We start from the raw sequence: 24,229 nt of genomic DNA, 5'->3' as shown, positions 1-24,229 counted from the left end.
TAAAAAATTCAAAGTGTTTTTTCCTATACAGTAGCTTTACAAAGTCAAAATGGCTGCGCCCATGACGGTAGTGGAAGCGTCAGACACGGAAGTTGCAGCAAAACTGTGCGAGTTTGTTGTACAAACAGCTAACAAAGCAATCGAGGAACGTGGACAATTTACTGTAGGATTTTCTGGTACGTTAAATTTAACAGGGCGATAAAGGAATTTATCTCTGGTCCAAATACAGTGAAATGTTTTCTAAGAATAGAAGAGTTACTTCCCTTCGCGTATCTAAAGAAGGAGTTATTTCCCTTGTACTACAAAAATTAGAATTTATATATTTCCCGATTAGATGATTTTTTTAAGTTGTAATATTTCAATGCATTAGTTGCCTGACATGATATATAGTACTTAAATGATTTGATTTCCTTTGTATATGTGACATAAAATCATCAGTAAACTGCATGCTCTTAATTTTGCATGTACAATGTATAAAACATTAAGGTAAAGTCTACCACCAAAAATGTAAATAAAAAAATAAATGTTATAGACAAAAGATAATGTTTATTAAACCAATCAAGGTTCCGCACGGGGCATTTGCATACAAGACATTTATGATTACATAAAGTAGACATCATACAGGACAACTTTTAAAGTGAAAACGCACTTATGATATTTAAGGTATAAATATTTGCCTAAGGGTACCCTCAGAACAAACAGGCAATCAAAACAAACTTCATCATGCTATTTTGAAAGTTAGTTGTTTTTTTAAAATTCATTAGAAAACTGAAATTTGAAAAAAAATCTGTAGAAAATAGTAGGATTTCTGAAATATCTATGCAAGTAAATAATTGTAGTTGTTACCTGACTCTATGTAAATAAAGTAATTTTGACTATTTTCATGTCAAATTGCCTGAAAACCATTGTAAACATACAAATCCAAAGAAATAGTTCGACTGTTTAAACTTTTGTGGGCGCTTAATTGTTGACGTCATAATTAATTGTTGATGGCATAATATAAAGACAGATGCGTCTGACCCAAATATCCTTTTGACAAAGGTCTTCTCACTAGAAACTTTAATTTTAAGTTTAAGAATGCGTTTCAGGTATCAAAACTGTTGTTTCATGCCTTTAAGTTATCAGTCATTAGTCAAAACTCTTTTCCCGAGGTGTTGGGACCAACCAGATGATCTGTTTCCTCAGGCCATTAGCAAACAGTTTTGTGCAATAAACAACCATTTTGTCTAATACAAATGGCCATTTCAAAACAAAAAAGGGGGATAACTCAAAAATATTGTAATAGGGCAAGATTAGTATGCCCCCAGCCGGATTTGAACCAGTGACCCCGGACTTACTGACCTGCCTCTCTACTGACTTAGCTAGAGGGAAATTCCTCTAGCACCAAGCTATTTCTATCACTATTTACATTATTTACAATTAAAACTTGATACATTATAAATTGATTTCAAGTGAGGTCACTCAAAACATTAAAAGTAACCATGAAATTGAAACTCTGTTGGCCTGAAGTGTAACTGCATAACTAGGGCATAAAAGTACTGGTATTGTAATATTTTAATTAATTCTTAACATGGTAATTGGTAACTTTTGGTGTTAAATAACATAATTAAGCTCTAATATGTCATTTTTGAGGAACAATACCATTTGTGCATGGCTTTTTTGTTACTCAGTAATGACATATATATTGAACAGCAGTATATAAATGGAACCAACTTAATTTGAAATTGGTTATATTGAACTATTGGTTGATTGGAAATTTATTATTATTCCTGTTCACACATATCAATTGTTTTTCTTCTTGGTTATATGTTGTAATCTGGATAATTTTCCATTCCCTGAGGACTTCAATGTACCTGAGTTCCACTGTATTTCTGCATTGTAATAGATCAAAATATCCTATTAATGTAAAGGATCAAAGACGTTTACTGTTGAAATGAATAAATTCCTTATTTTTTTTTAACAGGTGGGAGTTTGGCCAAGTTTTTATGTAATGGGTTGCCAGGAAAAGAAACTGATTGGTCTAAATGGAGGATATTTTTCTGTGATGAGCGACATGTACCATTTACTGACCCAGAATGTACCTATCAGATCTACCTGACTGGCCTGGTCAAGAAAGTTGGCATGGACGAAAATAACATATTTCCCATCAATCCAGATATCACTGGTAAATATCAATATTTACTTACATGAAACAAAAATGTTTACTTACATGAAACAAAAATGTTTATTGTCGTTGTACATGTATGCAACTAATCCTCCAACTTGTTTGAGACCATCTATTATTTTTAATAACATTTTTCAACAAGATGGTTAATCAGAAAACTTGTAAACTAAAACATTTTTCCTGTTATTTTAAATGATATTATAGGACATCAAAATTTGCAATAATGCAGGCTTCATTAAATGACAGGGGACATAACTCAGTGACATTTTCTTATTCACATGCTTAAACAACATTTTCCTTATTTTATTCAGGGCTACTGTGACAGGACAATAACAAAGTTCTGTAAACAATGTGTTTCTATGTAAGACCTGTGATTTTGATGTAATACTTCTGTACATTGTAGTTGAGGATGCAGCAGAGGACTATCTGAGGAAGATCCGAACGGTGTTTCCAGGTGATGGAATTCCAAGGTTTGACATGCTGTTATTAGGGATGGGACCTGATGGTCACACGTGTTCCCTGTTCCCTGGACACGCCTTACTTCAGGTATGTGAATGTTGAAGATGAAGTATAATAATAATTTCTTTCTGCAGATTTTTTTTTTTAATGTAATGACAATTTAAAGGGACAATTCAGTCTAAGAGAACATTAAAATATCGGAAAACCCCTGTTCTAATGGAAATTAGATGAGTCGGTTTTACTGTGATATGCCAGAAAAGCCCATGGTGGTGAAATGTTCAAACTCGCTCGCTATCCGCCATTACACATTGTGGTCGAACATCTTATATGCCGAACCCTTTCCCTTGCTCGTAGAGTAATGCAACTTTTGTCTAGAACTGCTCAAATCGCTCTGACAGTAGTGTGTTTACCTTATTAGGTGAATTATCTTGCCTCAAAATTATTTCATCACCTCCTTAGTGGTTATGTAGTTCATTTGTTTAACGTTCGTGACTTTGGCTCGGGTATGAGTATGAGTACATATTGTACCTGCTTAATCGTATTGATCAATGATTTGTAATTACAACGGTATCAATTAAAATACTAAACATTGATGTGGAATTTGTCAATATTTTGTGTTATATATTTCATAAGAAATGTAGAACAATACATTGATGCCATAGTTTGCTTCTTGGTTATGAAAAAGAATTAACCTGAGTGAATTGACAATTTAACAAGGAACACATTTTATATATTAGTAATGAGTATTGAAATGAATTTTTCACTTGGTATTTTGAACATTCATAATTTGATCTAGTATAAAAAAAACCGATGATGATGTCTTGTTTAATTGCTTTCCAGGAAACTTCTAAGATAATAGCTGCTATAAAGGATTCCCCTAAACCACCCCCCTGTCGTGTCACCATGACCTACCCTATCATCAATAACTGTGCCTGTGCTGTGTTCGCCTCCTGTGGAGGGGGAAAGGCTGAAATGGTTCAGGTTTGTTCTCTGGAATATTCACATTTTCTGTTCCGCCCTTACTTGTTGTGGAAATATCATGAACGCTGGAATTGTAAAATGAGGTGTTATCTCCAATCTGACGAAGTCAGTTATGTCTCTCAAGCTTAATTGTCTCCTAGAGGTGAAACTACAAGAGGTTGATTTAATTAAACAGTAATACCATAACTGTATTCTGGTTTGTTTCAGAATTTTTTCACTTGGTAAATCCATGCATGCAGTGAACAATAAGTTTCACAGTTGTCCTCTTGTTGTATACGATATCATAATTATTTCTGTTATTTGCACAAAATAGAAACTAACTGCTTTACATAATACAGTCTTGAGTATGAATAGCAGATATTTCATATCATCTAAGTTCACAGTCTTGAGTATGAATAGCAGATATTTCATATCATCTAAGTTCACAGTCTTGAGTATGAATAGCAGATATTTCATATTATCTAAGTTCAACAGAACATTGGAATATGTTGTATTGATTCATTATAATTATCAATTTAATTTCTGTTTAACAGAAAGTGTTGGAGGGAGACCAACAGGATCCCCTCCCTGCAGCCCGTGTACGACCGACTGATGGTAAGGTGATCTGGTACTTAGATCAGGCAGCAGCAGCCAATCTCAAGGCACCATGACTACAGGGCCATCTACAAAGTTCCACAACTCTGTGTAACAAGCTCTGATTATAGCGAACTGATATGCATGTAGACATTCTAACAAACTCTGACTACTGTTATAATCCCATCATAGACTAACAAACAGCAAAGTGTGACTACTCGGTCAAGGCGAATAGGACAACAAAGTCCTACAACTTTGTCAGCCCGGTAGGTTCAAGTTTATATGTATTCAAACATGTTAGGATTGCTCATGATTATTATACAAATTGTACCTTGAATTGTGAAGGATACATGTATTTGTCTCTATGACATATAAAAATGTTAAATGTGTAAAATTGTCTCTTATTTATCCAACACCTTAGTTACAAACTAAGTAAAAATCAGAAATTGGGCTACAGTTTTGGTTATTCTGCCATCAGCATGATTCAACTGATCAAATATAGTCTACATAACTCTTTTATTCAGTCCATTCAATCTCCTGTTATGTTTTGATTTTAAAAAGGCATTTCAATTTGGTTTGGTGTAAGGTGGTTGTATGATGCTTTCTTTTAAATATTTGTATCATTTGATACTAAATCGCACATTAAATTTGTATGAATCGGAATGATATTAAGGTATCGCTAACATAATTCATTTGGAGATGGTTGAAAATAATATTAGGTTGATATTTCTAGAAATCATTTATAAACAGAGGAGTATTATTTATTGAAGTATAAGATTTTATATATATATATAGGTACCGGGGTATGTGTTTAACCAGGAGTAGAAATAGTGAAAAATTAGGTGTACCACTTATTTCTGTGTAAACATGGACAAAAGAGAGGTTCTGAACATAGTAAACTTTGTATATCTGAGTAGTTACTGTATTTTTTTCGTTTATCCCATCAGAAGGTTTCATTGGTAGCTTTCAAAATAAGAATGGATTTGAGGTGTGTAGGTACTTTGTATATTATATGTCATCAATTGCTAAATCAATATTTTCTTTATAATTGTTATTGAACTTATTGCATTTGCTGAAGTTGATGAATTAAGTGAAGTGAATTTGAGTGTGTGAGCCTTTATCATCATTGATGTGTATAATTTATTCCAGGTAATTATAAGGCTATACATCAAGAACGTCGGATTATTTATACTATGCCATTCCGAATATTAAATATGTTTTGACTTACTTGTGAGAGTCAAATTTTTTTTATTGTTAATGATATCGATCAATATTGCTATAAACCAATTTTATTCAATAAAACAAGTATTATAAGTGATACATTGTTTAACAATTATGAAACTTGTACATTTTTTTGTAAACTTAATGTACAATGATCAACACATTATTGGCTGTATCAAGGCTATCTTGCATGGTTTTATTAAGCACATTTTATACAGCACTAAAACATAGTATGATTATATAGATGTAATCAACTGTCACATCTGTTAATGTTTCTTTTAAAACAAGTGCTAAAATGTTTTAAACGTTTTGATGCTATTTATTTTATGTTTATAATAAAAGTCTGGCCTAAATGACAATGTCTTAATTATTTTTTTTCCTTTTGAGAGACACGTCTATTCTGTATTTGCATACCACAGTGTTGTTTACCCTACATATGTAGGTATTGATTATGACATCATGTTTTTGTAATGCCATAATTTTCAGAGAAAACAACATGAATTTCAGGTACATGTAATGATAATTACTAAGTCACCAGGAAAATAAGTTAGTCTACAGTAACTGGTAGGTATAAATACTCGAATGAATGATCAAGTTCCTGCTTGCTTTGGGTAAACGAGGTTTGAAAGTATTTCAATTAAAGTTAATGCAGCTGTATTTTTATGTCTAAATGAATAACAAAATGCATCATATTTTTACAAATCAACAAATTTTATTTACTCCTGGAATTAAATATTCCATAAAGATCAACTCTACATAAACAATTGATTTACAACTTAAATAATTACAGATTGTGTGTTCATTTAATAATTACACATTTTCACATTACAATGATACCATTAATGAAGTTATAGATCGGTTTTGTGAATTCATGTCTTGGCATATTCGTACATAAATCAATTAAAACAGCACGAGTTTCAATGCATGGTCCCAAGACCAGACACCAGTCTATGAATGTTGATTTTGTCATCAGATATTGATGAGTCATATAAATCGTGTATGCCTGTATAGTCTTGAGAGTAGACTGCATGGCCACCAGACCCTACATTGAAGTTTTTGTCTAAGACTTACTCGCTAACTTCTTCACTAGATTATCTCCCTCTAGTTTCAAATTAGTCATGTAGTAAAGACAAAAATAATTAAACAAATTTTTAAAGATTTTCTTTTTTAATATTCTATAGACCAGAGGTCTTGAGGACCATAACTCCAGTCACATTTCAACATGACATGAAACTTCTGAAAAATATTGTCTAACCTACCAGTACAACAGCATAATAACTTGGCCGATTTAATAATATACTCTCATGTTATGATAGTAACACAGGGACTTGGTATGTCCCTTTATGACCCAGAATAATGTACATGTGTACACACTTCAACCAAGCACTATTAGCACATTTAACATACACTTACATATATCACTCATTAGTAGTTATCTTTCTATATCAGTATTAGAGATATCTATAAATATTTCAATCAATTAATTATCTCTGAACATCAACATTCGATCACTGAACAATAACACTTCATTGATGAACTTTTATACTCAATCACTAATAAACTTAACACTTGATCACTGAACACTAAATGCTCAACCACTGAACATACCTATGGATCACTTGTTATAATGAACAAAATAACACTTATTCACTGAACACTACAAATACCGAGTATATATAAATGTTCAATCTTTTAACATAACAACACTCAATCACTGAAAATACAACTTGATCACTGAACATTAAAACTCTCTGAACAAGTTATCAATTTATACTATTAAATAAATATGATTAGTAAGATTTTTACAAAACAATAGTTTTCTCTTCGCAAAATTAAGTAGAGAAAGACAAGAAAAAGAGTAAAGGATTAATAGAAAAGTACTTTTAAATGAACCATTTGAAGCCAAAAATACCAACAATGTACTACACATTTATGCCTTAAGCATGTATATAGCTAGTGCAAAAGGCAGTTAACTTAAGCTTAAGCTACACATGATATACACACTGTAATATGATTCTTCAACTAAAAGCATTTATTGCATTGTTACAGTATAATATACCCTATTTCACAAATTGTACCTGATATTACTATCTTTCTAAGCTAAATACCTGGATTAACATTGATTACATTTTGTTTATTATTGCTACATGTAACATTACTTGATGCAAATTAAATATATGTAATGCTCTCAACTCAATAAAATACATACATGTATATTAAAATGTAAAAGTAAATCAAATAGATGAAATTAAATATCGATTTAGGCACATTTCTAGGACTTTCTGCTTAATGGATACTCTTATGTAGTCTTTAAGGCACTACAGTGACCCAACCTTTTACGTTAAACACACACACACATTTTGAACTTATTAAATAACTTTATTATTAAAGCAAGTTTCACATCTTAATGAAAACAGGAACATCCATTCTTCTAAATAAGTTCAAATGTGTTTGTCATGGATGGAAGTCTGAAGATGCCACAGCTTGACTCTCCTTGACTGTCAACATTATATACATGTATTGTTAAAAATTACTAACCATTTTTGAGGAATGGAACACAATAAATTCATTTTGATACTGACTGTAGCCAACGTCCGCCAGCTTGTCCCCTTATTGAAGCTCTAACAAATACTTTATGAGTGGAAACCTTTTGGTGCACTGGTAATAATAGAAATCAAATGAAAAATAGGAATAACAAGTACAACTTTTAACTGCTGGTAAACACAAGAAATAAAATAAATGATGAATAAGTGAAAAATCAATTACTCTTATTACTGACAGCAAACTACCAGGGTATACTGATTGCATTGCTAAAATATATGGATTAAAAGCACATGTATGTCTAAAACACGTCATGGGCTGAATGATGGGAGCAATGATCAATGTCCCTTCTACGCCGACACCATTCTAGCACTTCAAAGTTTAAAGGATAATTTAACACTTTATTCCTTATAATTATGACTAAAAGATATATTCAATTAATCAAAACATGAAGAAAATGATACTGATTCAAAATAATACACAATTCAACAACATGCATTTTCAGATTCCCATCAAACCCATGTTTTTCATGAAGCAGATAATGTATTAACATGTATATATGCTATCATTGTTATAATATGGTGCATGCACATGTACATGAACTGGTATTACTATGAATGATTATATTTGGTCTCTTTTTGATATTTCTTGAATCTTCTTGCATGTATGGCACATCCTATTTATTATTGTACATATTTGGAAGTCAAGTCATTTAATGTCTGGACAAAATGGTAAATTAAACAGCAATTTCAAATTCATCTAAAAAATCTTAACAGGAGTAACAAACTTAGTAAAACAATGATAATCATAATTAAATACCAAAGTAAAAATTTGAGGTATTAACTTTGAAAGAGGCAGTTTATTAAATGTAATATCTATATATGTACATTTAATAGTTAAAGGACCTTAAAACAGAACATCACAACAATCAGCTGCACAGTGCCCAGATTCCTGAAATAATCCACTTTCCTAAAGAATTGGGTAGTAATATTACGGATAAAAATCTTACAAATTCCACCAGTAAAACAACTATGTAATACATTTACATTTTCTTTTTATTTTAAATATATTAAAGGGACTTTCTTTCAATACAGTCAATCGATATGAAAAATTCATTTGTAATTTGTACAAGTAGAGGGTATAAATACTTGTACATTTTATACATAATATATGTATACTTTAAATGTATTCATTGGTCAAGTAAATAAATAAGTATCAACTCTTTTAACAAAAAAATCATGTGCATGGAAAATGCAAAAATAATCACAATATTTTGATAAGAATAAACAATTTTAAACTCTGTTCATCCATACATATCACACTAATTGCTGATCCACTCGAGCACCTGAGGAGTATAGTAAGAGATGAGAATATCTGCCCCGGCTCGCCTCATACTGGTCAGTACTTCCATCAATGTTGTCTTCAGGTCGAAGGCTCCAGCTTTAGCTCCGTGATACAGCATGGCATACTCCCCAGACACTTGGTATATAGCCAGAGGATGGGTGGGGTACTGAAACAGGGGAATTACCATGGTCTTATTATACTGAACATAGTGTATAAATGGGTATTTCAATACAGATGTTTCAGAATACCAAAATAATGTAGGAAAATGTGGTTTATAATACATGATTGTGACATCCCTAAAATCAGATCAGATATGGCTTCACAATTACCAGAAACTGGGACTAATCAATGCTAAAATGAACTTCATCAACATATTTTTAGTACCTCAATATCGACATACAGCTGTATTTCACAACTGCATGAATATTTCAATCCCTTGATCACTCCAACAGAAAGTTCAACATTAATCACCCAGTAAGTATAGGAGAAACACGGAAAACTGTCAAGATAACGGACAATGCGAGGCCCAAAGGGCCAAGCATTGTTCATTATCTTGACTAATCTACAGTTTGAGGTGTTTCTCCGACTTAAAACATGGTATACTCTGATGTACAGGGCTAACTATGGCTTATGTGTAACTAATCTACAGCTACAGGTTAGGCATTCAACCACCTTTGACACTTAACATTTCAAAAAAATTGTGTAATGTCTACTCTGGTCATGCATGAAATTTTCATGAAATTCCATACCATTGTTATTACCAGAGAAGTTTTTGTGAGTTTGAATTCCTTTACTTCTTCGTGGAGCAGCACAAGAGGCAAAATGACAGACAGTGCAGATCAGATCTTTATGAAGTCAAACTATCTAAAATGATTATCAAATTTCCATAAAGGAAGTATATCTTTGTGATTTGTTAATTTAACTGCTGTTTATGTCAGAAGTAGACAATTCACTTGGATATAACTTGTCGGAAGGTATGAAGGATTACCATGGAAACGTATTAATTTTGAATATACCCCTCTATGTTATGAAATTAAGTGAAAACTGCAAAGTGATAAAAAGAAACCAAAGATTAATTTTTCAAATTTGTTCATTAGGCTTTGTGTGATTCTTGGATAAGGAATCACACAATCAATCGCCGAAAGTATTCAATTCGGGAAACGTGGATTTATGTGTTGTGTATGTATTCAAGAAATGAAGTAATTCAAAAACAGTGAAATTTTTGGGACAAGAAAATTAATGAAAGCATTCAATTTTCAAAGAAAGAAAGTGCATGTTTCTACTAAAAATCAAAACATTATTTTAGGAATGTCTGTGCTGTCAAAATACATGTAGTAAAAAGTTTGGATTTTCAACACAAGGAGTATTTTAGGTAGTGGTTCACTTGATATGATTTAATTTAACATGTTTTAATTTAACATAAATTGTCTCAATAAAACCTAATTGAAGTTATACTACCATTACTTTTATGCCATAATACATATCCAAGCCTATGTTACCATTACCTTGACCCTTTGCATGTATTAAACCAGGTAAATGTTACAAATCTATGTGACAATTACCTCGACGTATTTACAGGTAACTAGGTCAATGCAACATGTCTGTGTTAAGACTACCTTGACCTATTTTCATGTAACCAGGTCACTGTTACAAGTCTGTGATACCATTACCTTCATCTATTTACATGTAACCAGGTCACTGTTTCAAGTCTGTGATACCATTACCTTGACCCATTTACATGTAACAAGGTCACTGTTACAAGTTTGTGATAACATTACCTTGACCTATTTACATGTAACCAGGTCAATGTTATAAGTCTGTGATAACAATACCTTGACCTATTTACATGTAACCAGGTCAATGTTATAAGTCTGTGATAACAATACCTTGACCTATTTACATGTAATCAGGTCAATGATACAAGTCTTTTTATCATTACCTTGAGCTATTTACATGTAACCAGGTCAATGTTACAAGTCTGTGTTACCATTACCTTGACCTATTTACATGTAACCAGGTAATGTTACAAGTCTGTGATACCATTACCTTGACCCATTTGCATGTAACCAGGTCACTGTTACAGGCTTGTGTTACGATTACCTTGACCTATTCACAGTTAACCAGGTCAATGTTACAAGTCTATGTTGCCATTTCATTGTTCTATTTACATGTAACCAGGTCAATGTTTCATGTCTGTGATATCATTGCCTTGACCTATTTACATGTAACCAGGTCAATGTTACAAGTCTGTGATACAAATACCTTGACCTATTTACATGTAACCAGGTCAATGTTACAAGTCTGTGTTACCATCACCTTGACCGGCGGGTATTAACATGTAACCAGGTCACTGTTACATGTTCAAGTCTGTGATATCATTACCTTGACCTATTTATATGTAACCAGGTCAAAGTTACTTGTCTGTGTTACCATTACCTTGACCTATATGCATGTAACCAGGTCACTGTTTCAAGTCTGTGATACCATTACCTTGACCCATTTACATGTAACAAGGTCACTGTTACAAGTTTGTGATAACATTACCTTGACCTATTTACATGTAACCAGGTCAATGTTATAAGTCTGTGATAACAATACCTTGACCTATTTACATGTAACCAGGTCAATGTTACAAGTCTGTGATAACATTACCTTGACCCATTTACATGTAACCAGTTAACTGTTACAAGTCAGTGTTATTATTACCTTGACTTATTTACATGTAACCAGGTCACTGTTACAAGTCTGTGTTACGATAACATTGACCTATTTATATGTACCTGGTAACCAGGTCACTGTTACAGGGTTGTGTTACGATTACCTTGACCTATTTACATGTAACCAGGTCAATGTTACAGGTCTGTGTTACCATTACATTGACCTATTTACATGTAACTGAGTTAATGTTACAAGTCTGTGCTATCATTACCTTGACCTATTTACATTGCGTGTAACTAGGTCAATGTCACAAGTCTGTGTTAATATTTGACTATTTTACATGCAATCGATTAATGTTACAAGTATGTGATACCATTACCTTGACCTATTTACATTGCATGTAACCAGGTCAATGTCATGAGTCTATGTTAATATTTGACCATTTTTTAAGTAACCAGGTTAATGTTACAAGTCTGTGATACCATTACCTTGACGTAATTACATTATGTGTATCCTTAACAATGTCACGAGTCTTTGTTAATATTTGACCATTTTACATGTAACCAGGTCAATGATACAAGTCTTTTTTATCATTACCTTAAGCTATTTACATTGCATGTAACCAGCTTATGTAAATGTCAATGTCATGAGTCTGTGTTAATATTTGACCATTTTACATGTAACCAGGTTAATGGTACAAGTCTGTGTTACCTTTATCCTGACCTAACATGTTACCATTCCAATTCAGCATTACCTCCCTCTGACAAATGTATATACATATATAGGTGATTACCTTTGCCTTGACCATCCTGACCACATCTAAGTAGGCTAAACCAGGTTTGACCATCAACATGTCAGCACCTTCAGCAACATCACGATCCTAATGTATACAGAAATATCAATATTCATGCATTATATTGATAATAATAGCCATTTAAAAGAAATGTGGTGTACAGGAACCTAGACCTACATTATCTATATATCTATAGCTAGTTGTTTTAAATACTAACACAATCTATATCTCGCAAAAGAGATCCCACTTACAGTTAATGTAGACCAGTAGATATTAGCTTTACCAGGTAATTTGTATTCATTATTTATCAGGGTCAAAAAATATCAAAATTTCGATTTTACATTCAGTACTTAGAAAATTTGATTTTTATATAAATCCAATTCTTTTTTAATAGTAACTGCATGTAGTACAGTATTTAAACAGTCATCTTTATCAAATAAATGATCCTAAATTAAAATTTGTGATCAAATAAATAGTAGAGATCAAATTGAAGGGGACAATTTCAACATTTAGATTTCAGTTGTCTTTTTTGATACATGTATTACAGTCATTTTAAACATGTTCCTTACCACAGCTCGTTCAGCTAGTCCCACAGATCCTGGAGGCAGTTGATAACATTTCCTGTCTCCAAATGATGGAGCAGACTTTGCAGCGTCTCTATAATATAATCAATTATATATATATTTAACACTGATATTAATGCTGAACGAAACGTAAAAAAAAAATAAAAACCACAATCACATTAAATTACTGTAAATCCACATTCTTTCTTGGCTATTAAATTTCCTAATATCCTTGTATAAACAAATTTGCGAAGATAATTATTTGTGGATTTAACAATTGAATGAATGATTTCTAACTATGTAGATGTTGTAGATACATAAACTAATTCGCAAAAATAAACTTTTGTGAATTTACTTGGATCAGGAATTTGCAAAAGTAAATTAGACGTAAAAGAAAGTTGGTTTACAGTAAACTTTTTTAGTTAAACAAAATAGAGTTCCAGCACTGTTGTGTATAAAACCATGTTGTCTACTGATTGTTCAATTTTCAAAGTCAAAATACAGTGTCGGTATATAATGTAATTGAATAAACTTTCAGTGCACACACATACATTCTGGTTTGCTCAATGAACTTTTAAAAAAATACAATTATATTAGTTTTAACTCATAGTGTATGTGAGACATAAATTAATGCCCAATCCAATACACATGTATACTACATATAAACACTGGACGGCATGACACCCCCCCCCCTCCTCCACCTCGATTAAATTTTGCAATTTTACAATAAACAAGGATTACCTGAAAGGTCCATAGAAAGAGGAGGCAAACTTGGCACTGTAACTGAGGACGGACACTCTGTTACCCAAGCCTTCCTTGTGAAGGAGCTCCTTTATGGCTCCAACTCTGCCGTCCATCATATCTGATGGGGCAATGATTTGGCATCCTGTGAAACAACAATTGATTGCATATCAATACATGGATTAATTGTTTTACAATAAGATATGTTGAAATTTTATCAACATCTTCTACAATATCTTGATACACTATCAAAGATGAATGAAGTCCTATCATCTAAGTTTTCCTAACATTAAATTCATGAAGGCAGTTGTCATTTAACTTCAACAAATTTTATCACACAGAACAACATATTTATAACAAACTTCTTGGGACCAACAAAATTGCTTCGCTATAAGCACAGTTTTTTATACACAAATTAAAAAAATCATATAGGAACCTTAATGGAGAATGAAAAGTTCTGCGTCATGAAATTGTTGAAAGCGTGTTTGTTATATATGTGTTTTACTGTATACAGTGAATTTTAAGTCAAGCAGTCTTTTACTGATCAACAACAAATATATGTGATAATTATTATTTCCTTCATAAAAGATATAATGTTAGTACACCCTTTTATAGGGTATGTTTTAACAGTGACCAGCAAAAGATTTATCAGATGAAATAGTCTAAACTCTGTCCGTACACACCTGCTTTAGCGTAGGCTAGTGATATCTCAGCTAGTCTCTTGATGCTAGCATCGTTATCCAGACTTCCATCCTCCCTCATCACACCTGTAACCGGAACAATTTTATAATTTGATAAGTAACACTGTACAACTTTGTTTACAGCTTTACTCATTTCCTATTATAGCAAAGTGATTAACGTCAAATAATTTGGAACTTTTCTTCCATATATGTTTGAATGTAAGACAATTAATTAAATCTTTATCTATAAGAATCCCCTCAACAGAAAAGGAAATAATAGTATTTATACACAGATCAAACTGTGCTAAAATTAGCCATTTTGGACCCTTGGAAAGTGATCTTATTGAGAAGGTGGTCTTTATACAAAGGTGATTGGCAACTGTACACGTTGCAAAAACAACTTACAAGTTTTATCAATAATATGTTGCCACAAATTCATAAACTAGTTTGACTTCACAGAATGAGTATAATTTGACTTCCAGACCTCTTTCGTTAATAATCATGATACAATAGATACCATGTGCATGCTTTATACCTACCACAATGGCCATGACATGTGTATGGACACAGACACACATCACAAGCTATGAGAAGTTCAGGGAAAGCCTTCCTCAGCATACGAGTGGCCACGATAGCGGGTGTACTCTGGGAATCAGCAGCTGTACCAACATTGTCCTGTAATGTTACCAAACATAGTATAGATTATAATATAATACATGTATCAATCAATAATCAACCTCAACTTACGATTCCAATTATGCAATCCTAGCAGTCATTGCATATAATTATAAAGTGAAAAATATGTATATCAAATTAATTTACAGATATTTTTAAACAGTCAAAATGCAATATACTAACAAAAAAATTCTCAATTGTATTCTATATTCCTCTTTATCTAATGATTCAAAGTTCATCATTACCAAAGAATTCGCTGCAAATGATATTTTTACATGCCTTTTTGATTTTGCCTGGTACACCAAATATCAAGACAGTTTTCAATCCATTTTTGACCATGGGTTCCAATGCCTCCTGAAGACGGTTGACTCCATACCGCGCCTGGCCTGGCATACTGGTGATCTCCTGAACATCGTCATCTTCATCTCTACAACCACAAATAATAAATATATTAAAGATGCTCCACCGCTGACGAATGCTATTTTTTCACTATCAAAAACAGGAGGAGACGATCAAGTATTTTTCTTAAGTTACAAAAAGTTCCTTACTTTACACCATTACCACCAACAAAAAAGTTTGAGCTTCTAATTTTACATAAAGTTAAAAATATGAAAAAGAATTAAATGCATCCCGAAAAAAATCTGTGGCACTATATCCTATATGAAATGAAGTACTGATTGCACATGCACCAATGGGAAAATAAATTATTTTATGTCATTTTTTCTGTTAATTAGACATATATATATACATGATTAAACACCAATTATTGTTCAAATGATGTATATCATTTATGCTCTGTCGGCGGTGGAGCATCTTTAACCCTACCTCAATCTCTTCTATTATAAATATGAGTTCACATATTGATCAAGATATCAAATACAAAATCATGAAAACTGTTGCATAAAAATATTCTTGTTGATGCCATACCAGCATGATACTTTACTCATTGACTGTGTACGTGTGTTGTGCCAGTATCAATTAATTAAAAACTAAAAGATCTAAATGTTTTAGATCCACTTAACCACAAGAAGTCCTCTTAGTCTTTAGGGGTCATAACCATGGGCTTATTGACAGTATTGAATATTCATTTGATAGGCCTTTCTGATCACTGGTTCACAACTGTCGGAGGCTGTTCTACTTTAAGCATTACAGGTTTTTTTTTACCAATCTCGCATTTAGATTTAGGAAACATTTGATCAGTGTGTATATAAAAAATTGCACATGACTATTGTATAACTGTACATGTATTGATTTTTCTTTCTTCATTACATGTACAGTATACGAGAAATCAATGAACATTTTATCAAGCCAGAAGCAAAGATTATTGTTATTATTTACTATTTGCAAAAGCTTCCGCAAATTTTGTATTATTTGATGATCAAAATACCTGCTAGGTATATACTTAACATTACCGTATTATTGACTTTACTTGTGAGATAATGATCGACTGCCACTATAAAGTAATATATATCTTCCAGCAATGATTTAATTCTGACAACCCTGCAGGCTATACAAATAAACTGCTGGCATACAATATAAAATGTTGAAGCAAAAACATCACTAGGTATACTAACACAAGTACCTGTTCACCGGTATAAAACTCATTTCCCAAATCTATTTTTAGTTCAGTATTAAAATGAATCATGACAAAGCAGAGCTCAAAGCTGCTACAACCAGTTTAATATCAGATTCCATGTACATTAAGTTATGTACATGCTCCAATACATTTTAGAATCTTTATTGGAAAAGTCATTAAAGCATGTAACATGACAGTGATACATCAGACAAGTCTAAATTGGGATCATGGATAGGTGTAATACTGTAATACGTGGGTCTAATTCATTGGTTGTTTGCAGGATATCCGGGCAAGAAAAAATTCATGTTATTATAAATAACATCTGAAGCGTGGTATTAATGAAACTTGTACTTCCCATGAAATATCATCCTTCTGAAAAATGAAATAGCACAGGTAGCTAGATAATCGTGATCATTCCTACTACCTGTGTACGTACGTGACTTATAATCTTGAGATCTAGAGCATACATGCCATAATTAAGCTGATATAATATTGCCTAAGGATACACAACTATGAAAAATATTATGACATCATTATCAAAATCTCCTATCACTATGAGAGTCTCTCGAGACTTTCACTTTGAATTCATACTTATAAATCGATGTATCTTTATTATGCTATAATATGTTTTGGAAAAAAACAGAAGATCAAATACAGTTGAATCAGAGTACCAGGTAAATTTGACAAGAGTTAAAATACTATGAAAATAGCTCTGGTATGTCATAAGTGTACGCGTCTGTAGTGTATGCGTCCATATTTTTCATGATAATTCATTGTGAGAAAATTCTAGGACCTTGAAAATGAAACATTTACATTGAGATAATTTAACAAAAACTTTGAAACAAAGTCGTGTCAACTATATCATGCATATTGATCGATATACAAAACGATGATAGAATATCCCAAATATATTTAATGTAGAGAGTATGTGTACAGTTAAATGTAAGTGACGATGATGTATACGACTCATTTCGATAGACATACTGACAGGTTAATGTGCCGTTTATCACTTATATATTTACTATACCTACATTAAATGATCCGGAATGTAAGATTACTGGTTAATATGATAATTTAATGACAAATCATTTGCGTCTGGTTCTGTGGTATTTTACCTGGGGGCAGACCGACACTCAAATCAAATTAGACGACGTCATCAGTGCTTCTCACAGCCATAGACGCACATAAAGAAATACGTGAATATTAATTTTTCACCTGTAAACTATTACACTAATGGACAACAAGTGTCAACAACTCAGTAATGATACAAAAAACATTTACGTTTTACGTAGTGATATATCTAGAAAATAACAATTTTCAAATGACAAAACAGGATGCATACAATACTTAATTAAGCTGTAATTTAAGACTAAACTGGTTGTCTTATAACACTGAAATTTGTATAATAACATTGTATATATATATCTATGGAACATCCAGTGGTCTTCTCCAATAAGAAATTTAGTTATATTTATTGTACTTTTGTCTGGACTATACTGTACCAATATCATCTTAACATATACTGAAAGAAGTATCATAAATTAAATAGTCTAGCTACCTGACAGACTCAGAAAGCTGAACATAACCCTCCTGTGACCCTCCTGTGATCTTACTAAATTGTTCTTATCAGAACAACACTACACATTGTCAAAAGAATAATATTTATGCCTGATTTTTCATTTCTAGGCATCTTCATATATACATATCTGACAAATAGACATTATATGTATAGTACTCCAGCTGTATTTAAATAGTTTATAATCCTCCAATATCTTTTATGACTACTTATCGTCAGTACTAGTTGGACACCCCAGTGTATCTCTCTTGTATGGACACCCCAATATATCTCTCTTGTATGGACACCCCAGTATATCTCTCTTGTATGGACACCCCAGTATATCTCTCTTGTATGGACACCCCAGTGTATCTCTCTCCTGTATGGACACCCCAGTGTATCTCTCTTGTATGGACACCCCAGTATATATCTCTTGTATCGACACCCCAGTATATCTCTCTTATATGGACACCCCGGTATATCTCTCTTGTATATACACCCCAATGTATCTCTCTCCTGTATGGACACCCCAGTGTATCTCTCTCCTGTATGGACACCCCAGTGTATCTCTCTCTGTATGGACACCCCAGTGTATCTCTCTCCTGTATGGACACCCCAGTGTATCTCTCTTGTATGGACACCCCAGTGTATCTCTCTCCTAGTGTATGGACACCCCAGTGTATCTCTCTTGTATGGACACCCCAGTGTATCTCTCTCCTAGTGTTTATATGGACACTCCGGTGTATCTCTCTCCTTGTGTATATATGGACACTCCAGTGTATCTCTCGCCTGTATAGACACCCCAGTGTATCTCTCTAGTATGAACACCCCAGTACATATCTCTCTCTGTATAGACACCCCAGTGTATCTCTCTTGTATGGACACCCCAGTATATCTCTCTCCTGTATGGACACCCCAGTATGGACACCCCAGTATATCTCTCTCCTGTATGGACACCCCAGTGTATCTCTCTTGTATGGACATACCAGTATATATCACTCCTGTATGGACACCCCAGTATATCCCTCCTGTATGGACACCCCAGTGTATCCCTCCTGTATGGACAACCCATGGCCAGTATATATATATATATATACCCCTCCTGTATAGACACCCGTCACCCCATGGCATGTATCTCTCCTGTATGGCTACCACAGTAGTATACCTATCCTGTATATATTCCTATCTGATATATGTTGAATATAATTTATTAGGCCAACTCCTCCTTAGCAAAGCACATGTTCCGGTACATGTTGATAAAGATGTACATGTATATAAATTTCATAATACTTCACATGGTGTATTTCAAATTATCATTGAGTCTAGCTCTTTCAGAGAACTCGGAAATCTTCTGAAATCGAGCCTTACATAATTTTCAACTGACAAGTGACATAAACTTGTAAACACAATTTATAAAAAAGTTAGGTTCATTTATTCTCTAAAAAAACAGACCTTAAGGTTGGGTACACATCTTCTTAATACTTTAGACTACTCACTTGCTACAGTATATTACATTAAGAAGTACGACACTGGCAAACAGAAGTTGTCAACAGACTCATATCACTTGACTTAGGCATACGCAGAAGCTGGCCGGACACGATTTGACCTACAAAATGTTTCGTGTGTTTCTCTTGTTATTGTAGTAATACAATTAAAATAAAGTCAACTTACGTAACAAAGATAGGGTAGATAAGATTTTCCGCACTAATGCTTGTATTAGCTGTCTGCCATGACCGTAAAACCGGGTGATGATATCCGCTGTGGAGAACCGTGTGGTTAGCCATGTTTCCTCAACAAGCTTATAACCTTTCAGTTTGAACTTTGCACCATGACCTTGTGTGTTGACGGGACACGTGGTTCCGGTAACGGAAAGAGCCGGAGATGTGCGATCGCCATATATGCCATATAAGGCAAATCCGCCGTATAGTAAATATTTTCAGATATTTAGTAATCTATATCTCTGATATTTTTTTCAAAATTCCACAACGAGGATTAGGCACAAGTTTTCACAACTTTTAAAGCCTTTTCCTCACAAATAATTATTTGCAGATACATGCATGGATGGAGAACCAAGGATTTATAAGTGTAAATACCAATATTAAATATAATTTAATGTAATTCATAATCATAGAGAGAGGGGCAAACATGTTTTCTAAAACGTTCAAGCACGTAATGTTCAAGCCTTTGACTTTAAAGCAAGTTTATAAACGTTGTGTAATTTCATTTACTTTACATTGGTGTTTTCGTTTGACTCGATAAGACAAGTAATTTGTTGAGAAAAACGGTTTTTATTTTCCCGGTTCATAAGCGTCCTCGCGTGGTGTTTAGTAGTGTATAAAAGAGACAGACACGAATCCTTCTCACTTATAAATCCTTGAGTAAATATTTTCAGATATTTATAGTAATCTATATCTCTGATATTTTTTTTTCAAAATTCCACAACGAGGATTAGGCACAAGTTTTTCACAACTTTTAAAGCCTTTTCCTCACAAATAATTATTTGCAGAATACATGCATGGATGGAGAACCAAGGATTTATAAGTGAGAAGGATTCGTGACTGTTTCTTTACATTACTAAACACCACGCGAGACGCCTATTGAACCGGGAATAAAAACCGTTTTTTCTTAACAAATACTTGTCTTATCGAGTCAAACGAAACACCATTGTAAAGTTTATTAAATTTCACGACGTATATTACTTGCTTTAAAGACGGAATATTTAGAGGAAATGTCATTCAAATTTTCGTTAAAAATAATCGACAGCTCATGAAATGACGGCCCCCGCATCAGAAAGTAAGACGGAAACCCTCGCACCCGCAAGCTACATCAAAGGCTGCGCCGGCGGATATCAACCGAAAATCAGTCGTCGCCCCAACGTCACGGTCAGTGCACAAACACAAAAGCGCCAGCCTTGGACTTCCCCAAAAACCAGTGTGACTTATCCTTCTCATAACGTCCTTGGAGAACCGAGAAGTGGAAAATGTAAATACCAATATTAAATATAATTTAATGTAATTCATAATCATAGAGAGAGGGGCAAACATGTTTTCTAAAACGTTCAAGCACGTAATGTTCAAGCCTTTGATAATGGAAATTCAATACACACGAACTGCAAAATGTAGACTAAAAATGTCCATCAAGGGATTATACTATTTCAAAAAATGCTTCTTAAAAGATTAATTTATTTATATGTCTTTGTAAGACAATCAATTCATTATCATGTTGAGTTACACAACAATGTGCCGATGGTGTGAAGCCGGTATGTTCAGATCGCGCTGGGTTGTATAATGGTAAGACGACACTCACTCACAATTATCATTTCTAAATGCAGGTAACATTACCGTGTTAAGAACACTTAAAAATCATCAAGATACCAAATCGTAATATTTATTCTCGGGGGGGGGGGGGGGGGGGGGGGGGGACCCCCGGACTCCACAAAAACCAAATTCTAGCGCCTACGGCGCTCGCAAATTCAACAAAATGCATCGTAAAACTCATCTCCGTCATTCTAAATCGTAATATTTTTCCAGGGGATACCCAGGAGCCCCAAAACTCGCACGCTAATTTGCGTATTCATTAATATCCTGTTAGCGACGCCACTGTCTATAGATGTTTACAAGGATTATATGTAATGGTATATGAAAAAAAGTATACCGGGTATTTCCTGTGCATGCGGGGCGCGCGAGGGGGGACGGTGTTATGAAATATTGAGGACCTTTGCCCCCCCCCCCCCCCCCTTATTTTACTTTCATCTTCCTACGCCACTGACAGGTAACAAAGTGTCAACGTCGTTTTGTCTCATTTTTGTATGAATTGAAGAGTTATACGTGCCGTCACGTTATCGCACGCGTAACAGTGTATACATGTACTTCTTGTAGAACTTTATAGGCACGAAAAATCCAGCACTACAATCTGCTGGTCACGGAACAGTGAATTACAATTACCAATATACATTTAATGCTGCAACATGTATCGTGTACTGTGAGTAATGATCTACATACATATGGATTTTCATCAGTCATAAGATGAAAGTGTTTGAAATATAATTTTAAGGTGTTAAAATATTGTATGATCTACAAGTCAGCCCATGCCAGTCACAGCTCACCATAGACCAGTAGTACGATCAGAGAAAATAGCTTCACTCTCTCAAATATCTCAGGGCTGTTGGAGTTGTTTCCCTGCTATTATAAAACTGACAAAAAAGGTTATTACTCCCCTTTTAATATGAATATACATACAGTGTATATATATATATATATATTTGTAAAATACCTACATCTATACTTAAAATTAAAGAATCTAATTAGTCGTAATTTTCTTCTTTTGTCGACGTTTGACATTATGAGTTTCTGAAGAAGTTATATATTTCGTCAACGTATCGGATACACCAGAACAAAGTTATATAATTATACACCAAGATAAGAAATATTTCACTACCAGGAAATGAATGTGTTACACCCATAATTCATTATGTACATGTATAATCTATATGAAATATACGGTAGTGAAGATTTTTTTTTAAAATACAGTTATAGTTTAACGATGGAATTAGATGTAATTAGGCGATAAGGCGATATTTAAAACAAAAGGTATGTGTGCCTGCAGGGCGATGTCACTGTTCCCTGGTCTTTAAATCCTTACATTTGGGAATTGGAAATGAATCGTTTTCCTTCCTTCTTTCCTTCCTTCCGTTCTTCCTTCATTCCTTCATTCATTCATTCCGAAGAATTACATGAACAGATTAGAATACAAAAAATAACAGGTGCGATGTACATGTATATACTAACAAAACAATAATAGGTACAAGGTACTAGTAAAATAACATATTTTTAAGGAAAGGGAGAACACTAGATAAAAATTTTTTTGTTTGATTAATTAACGTCCTATTAGCCGTCAGTGTACGTCGTATAAGTAATGCACACGCACTGTTTTGGGAGACTGCGTTATATTCGTGCCTGTGTCTTCTTGTTTAGTGGAACTCTTGCCCTTTTTCTCACTGAAGCATGCTGCCAAAGCCACCAAAATGCAAGCAACACACTTTTTAAAAGAGATATTAAAGGCCCACTACCTTTCCGGAGAAAAATTTAAAGGTTTCTTAAAAACATCAATAACAAAGTAAAATATATGTCGATGGCTTACGATGAGGTTACAACACCAAAAATATGCAAGATTTCCTGTCTAATGTACGATAACAGTGGAGATTCATTTCGCTGTTTTATCGTCTGGCGCAGTGATAGTCAACTACCGCGCGGCATTTAGGACGACGGCGGGAAACATAAAACGACCCGCGTTATGAAAATTAACATTTTATTTATTCTAATTAAATAGTTCTGAAGGCGATGATAAGTTTGCTAGTAAACGTATAGTTAATAACTTCTGCGACTCTACAAAATTATTGATCTCGTTTTACATTCCTATTTCAAAAATTAAAAGCCGTTTCGGAAAGGTAGTGGCCCTTTAATACATGATACATGATATAGATATGTTTCATTATCTACTGTATAAGCACTAATTAAGTGTAAAGTTCCAAATTTATGTACACATGTAAATACAGACATCCAATTAATGAATGAATGTTCTTTATCAAAATAATAATAAAAAAAACATGTTTAGACTTATGGAACCTTGCAGACTGCACAGGTCCGCGATTCGGTATTCTAAAGCCTGAGTGGTATATAGTGGGAGATATCTTACGGTTTCGTAGA

At 33.5% G+C, this 24,229-nt stretch overlaps 2 protein-coding genes across 2 annotated transcripts; one reads left to right on the top strand and one right to left on the bottom strand.

Annotated features, from left to right (window-relative positions):
* Positions 1-19: 19 nt before the first annotated feature.
* LOC138321125 (6-phosphogluconolactonase-like) lies at positions 20-5,758 on the top strand. The gene is made up of 5 exons (XM_069264569.1): positions 20-176; positions 1,964-2,164; positions 2,568-2,710; positions 3,464-3,604; positions 4,138-5,758. Exons 1-5 carry the CDS (start codon positions 50-52, stop codon positions 4,252-4,254), a joined length of 729 nt encoding a protein of 242 aa, XP_069120670.1. The 5' UTR covers positions 20-49; the 3' UTR covers positions 4,255-5,758.
* A 788-nt stretch (positions 5,759-6,546) lies between these two features.
* On the bottom strand, positions 6,547-20,353 carry LOC138321124 (delta-aminolevulinic acid dehydratase-like). Its single transcript, XM_069264568.1, has 8 exons — positions 20,196-20,353; positions 15,673-15,820; positions 15,258-15,393; positions 14,722-14,805; positions 14,039-14,183; positions 13,304-13,391; positions 12,735-12,821; positions 6,547-9,449 (listed from the first exon to the last, which is right to left on the bottom strand). Exons 1-8 carry the CDS (start codon positions 20,306-20,308, stop codon positions 9,261-9,263), a joined length of 990 nt encoding a protein of 329 aa, XP_069120669.1. The 5' UTR covers positions 20,309-20,353; the 3' UTR covers positions 6,547-9,260.
* Positions 20,354-24,229: the final 3,876 nt, after the last annotated feature.

Source organism: Argopecten irradians, chromosome 4, assembly GCF_041381155.1.
Source record: "Argopecten irradians isolate NY chromosome 4, Ai_NY, whole genome shotgun sequence".
NCBI lineage: Eukaryota > Metazoa > Mollusca > Bivalvia > Pectinida > Pectinidae > Argopecten > Argopecten irradians.
This window is presented reverse-complemented; position numbering and strand designations above follow the sequence as displayed.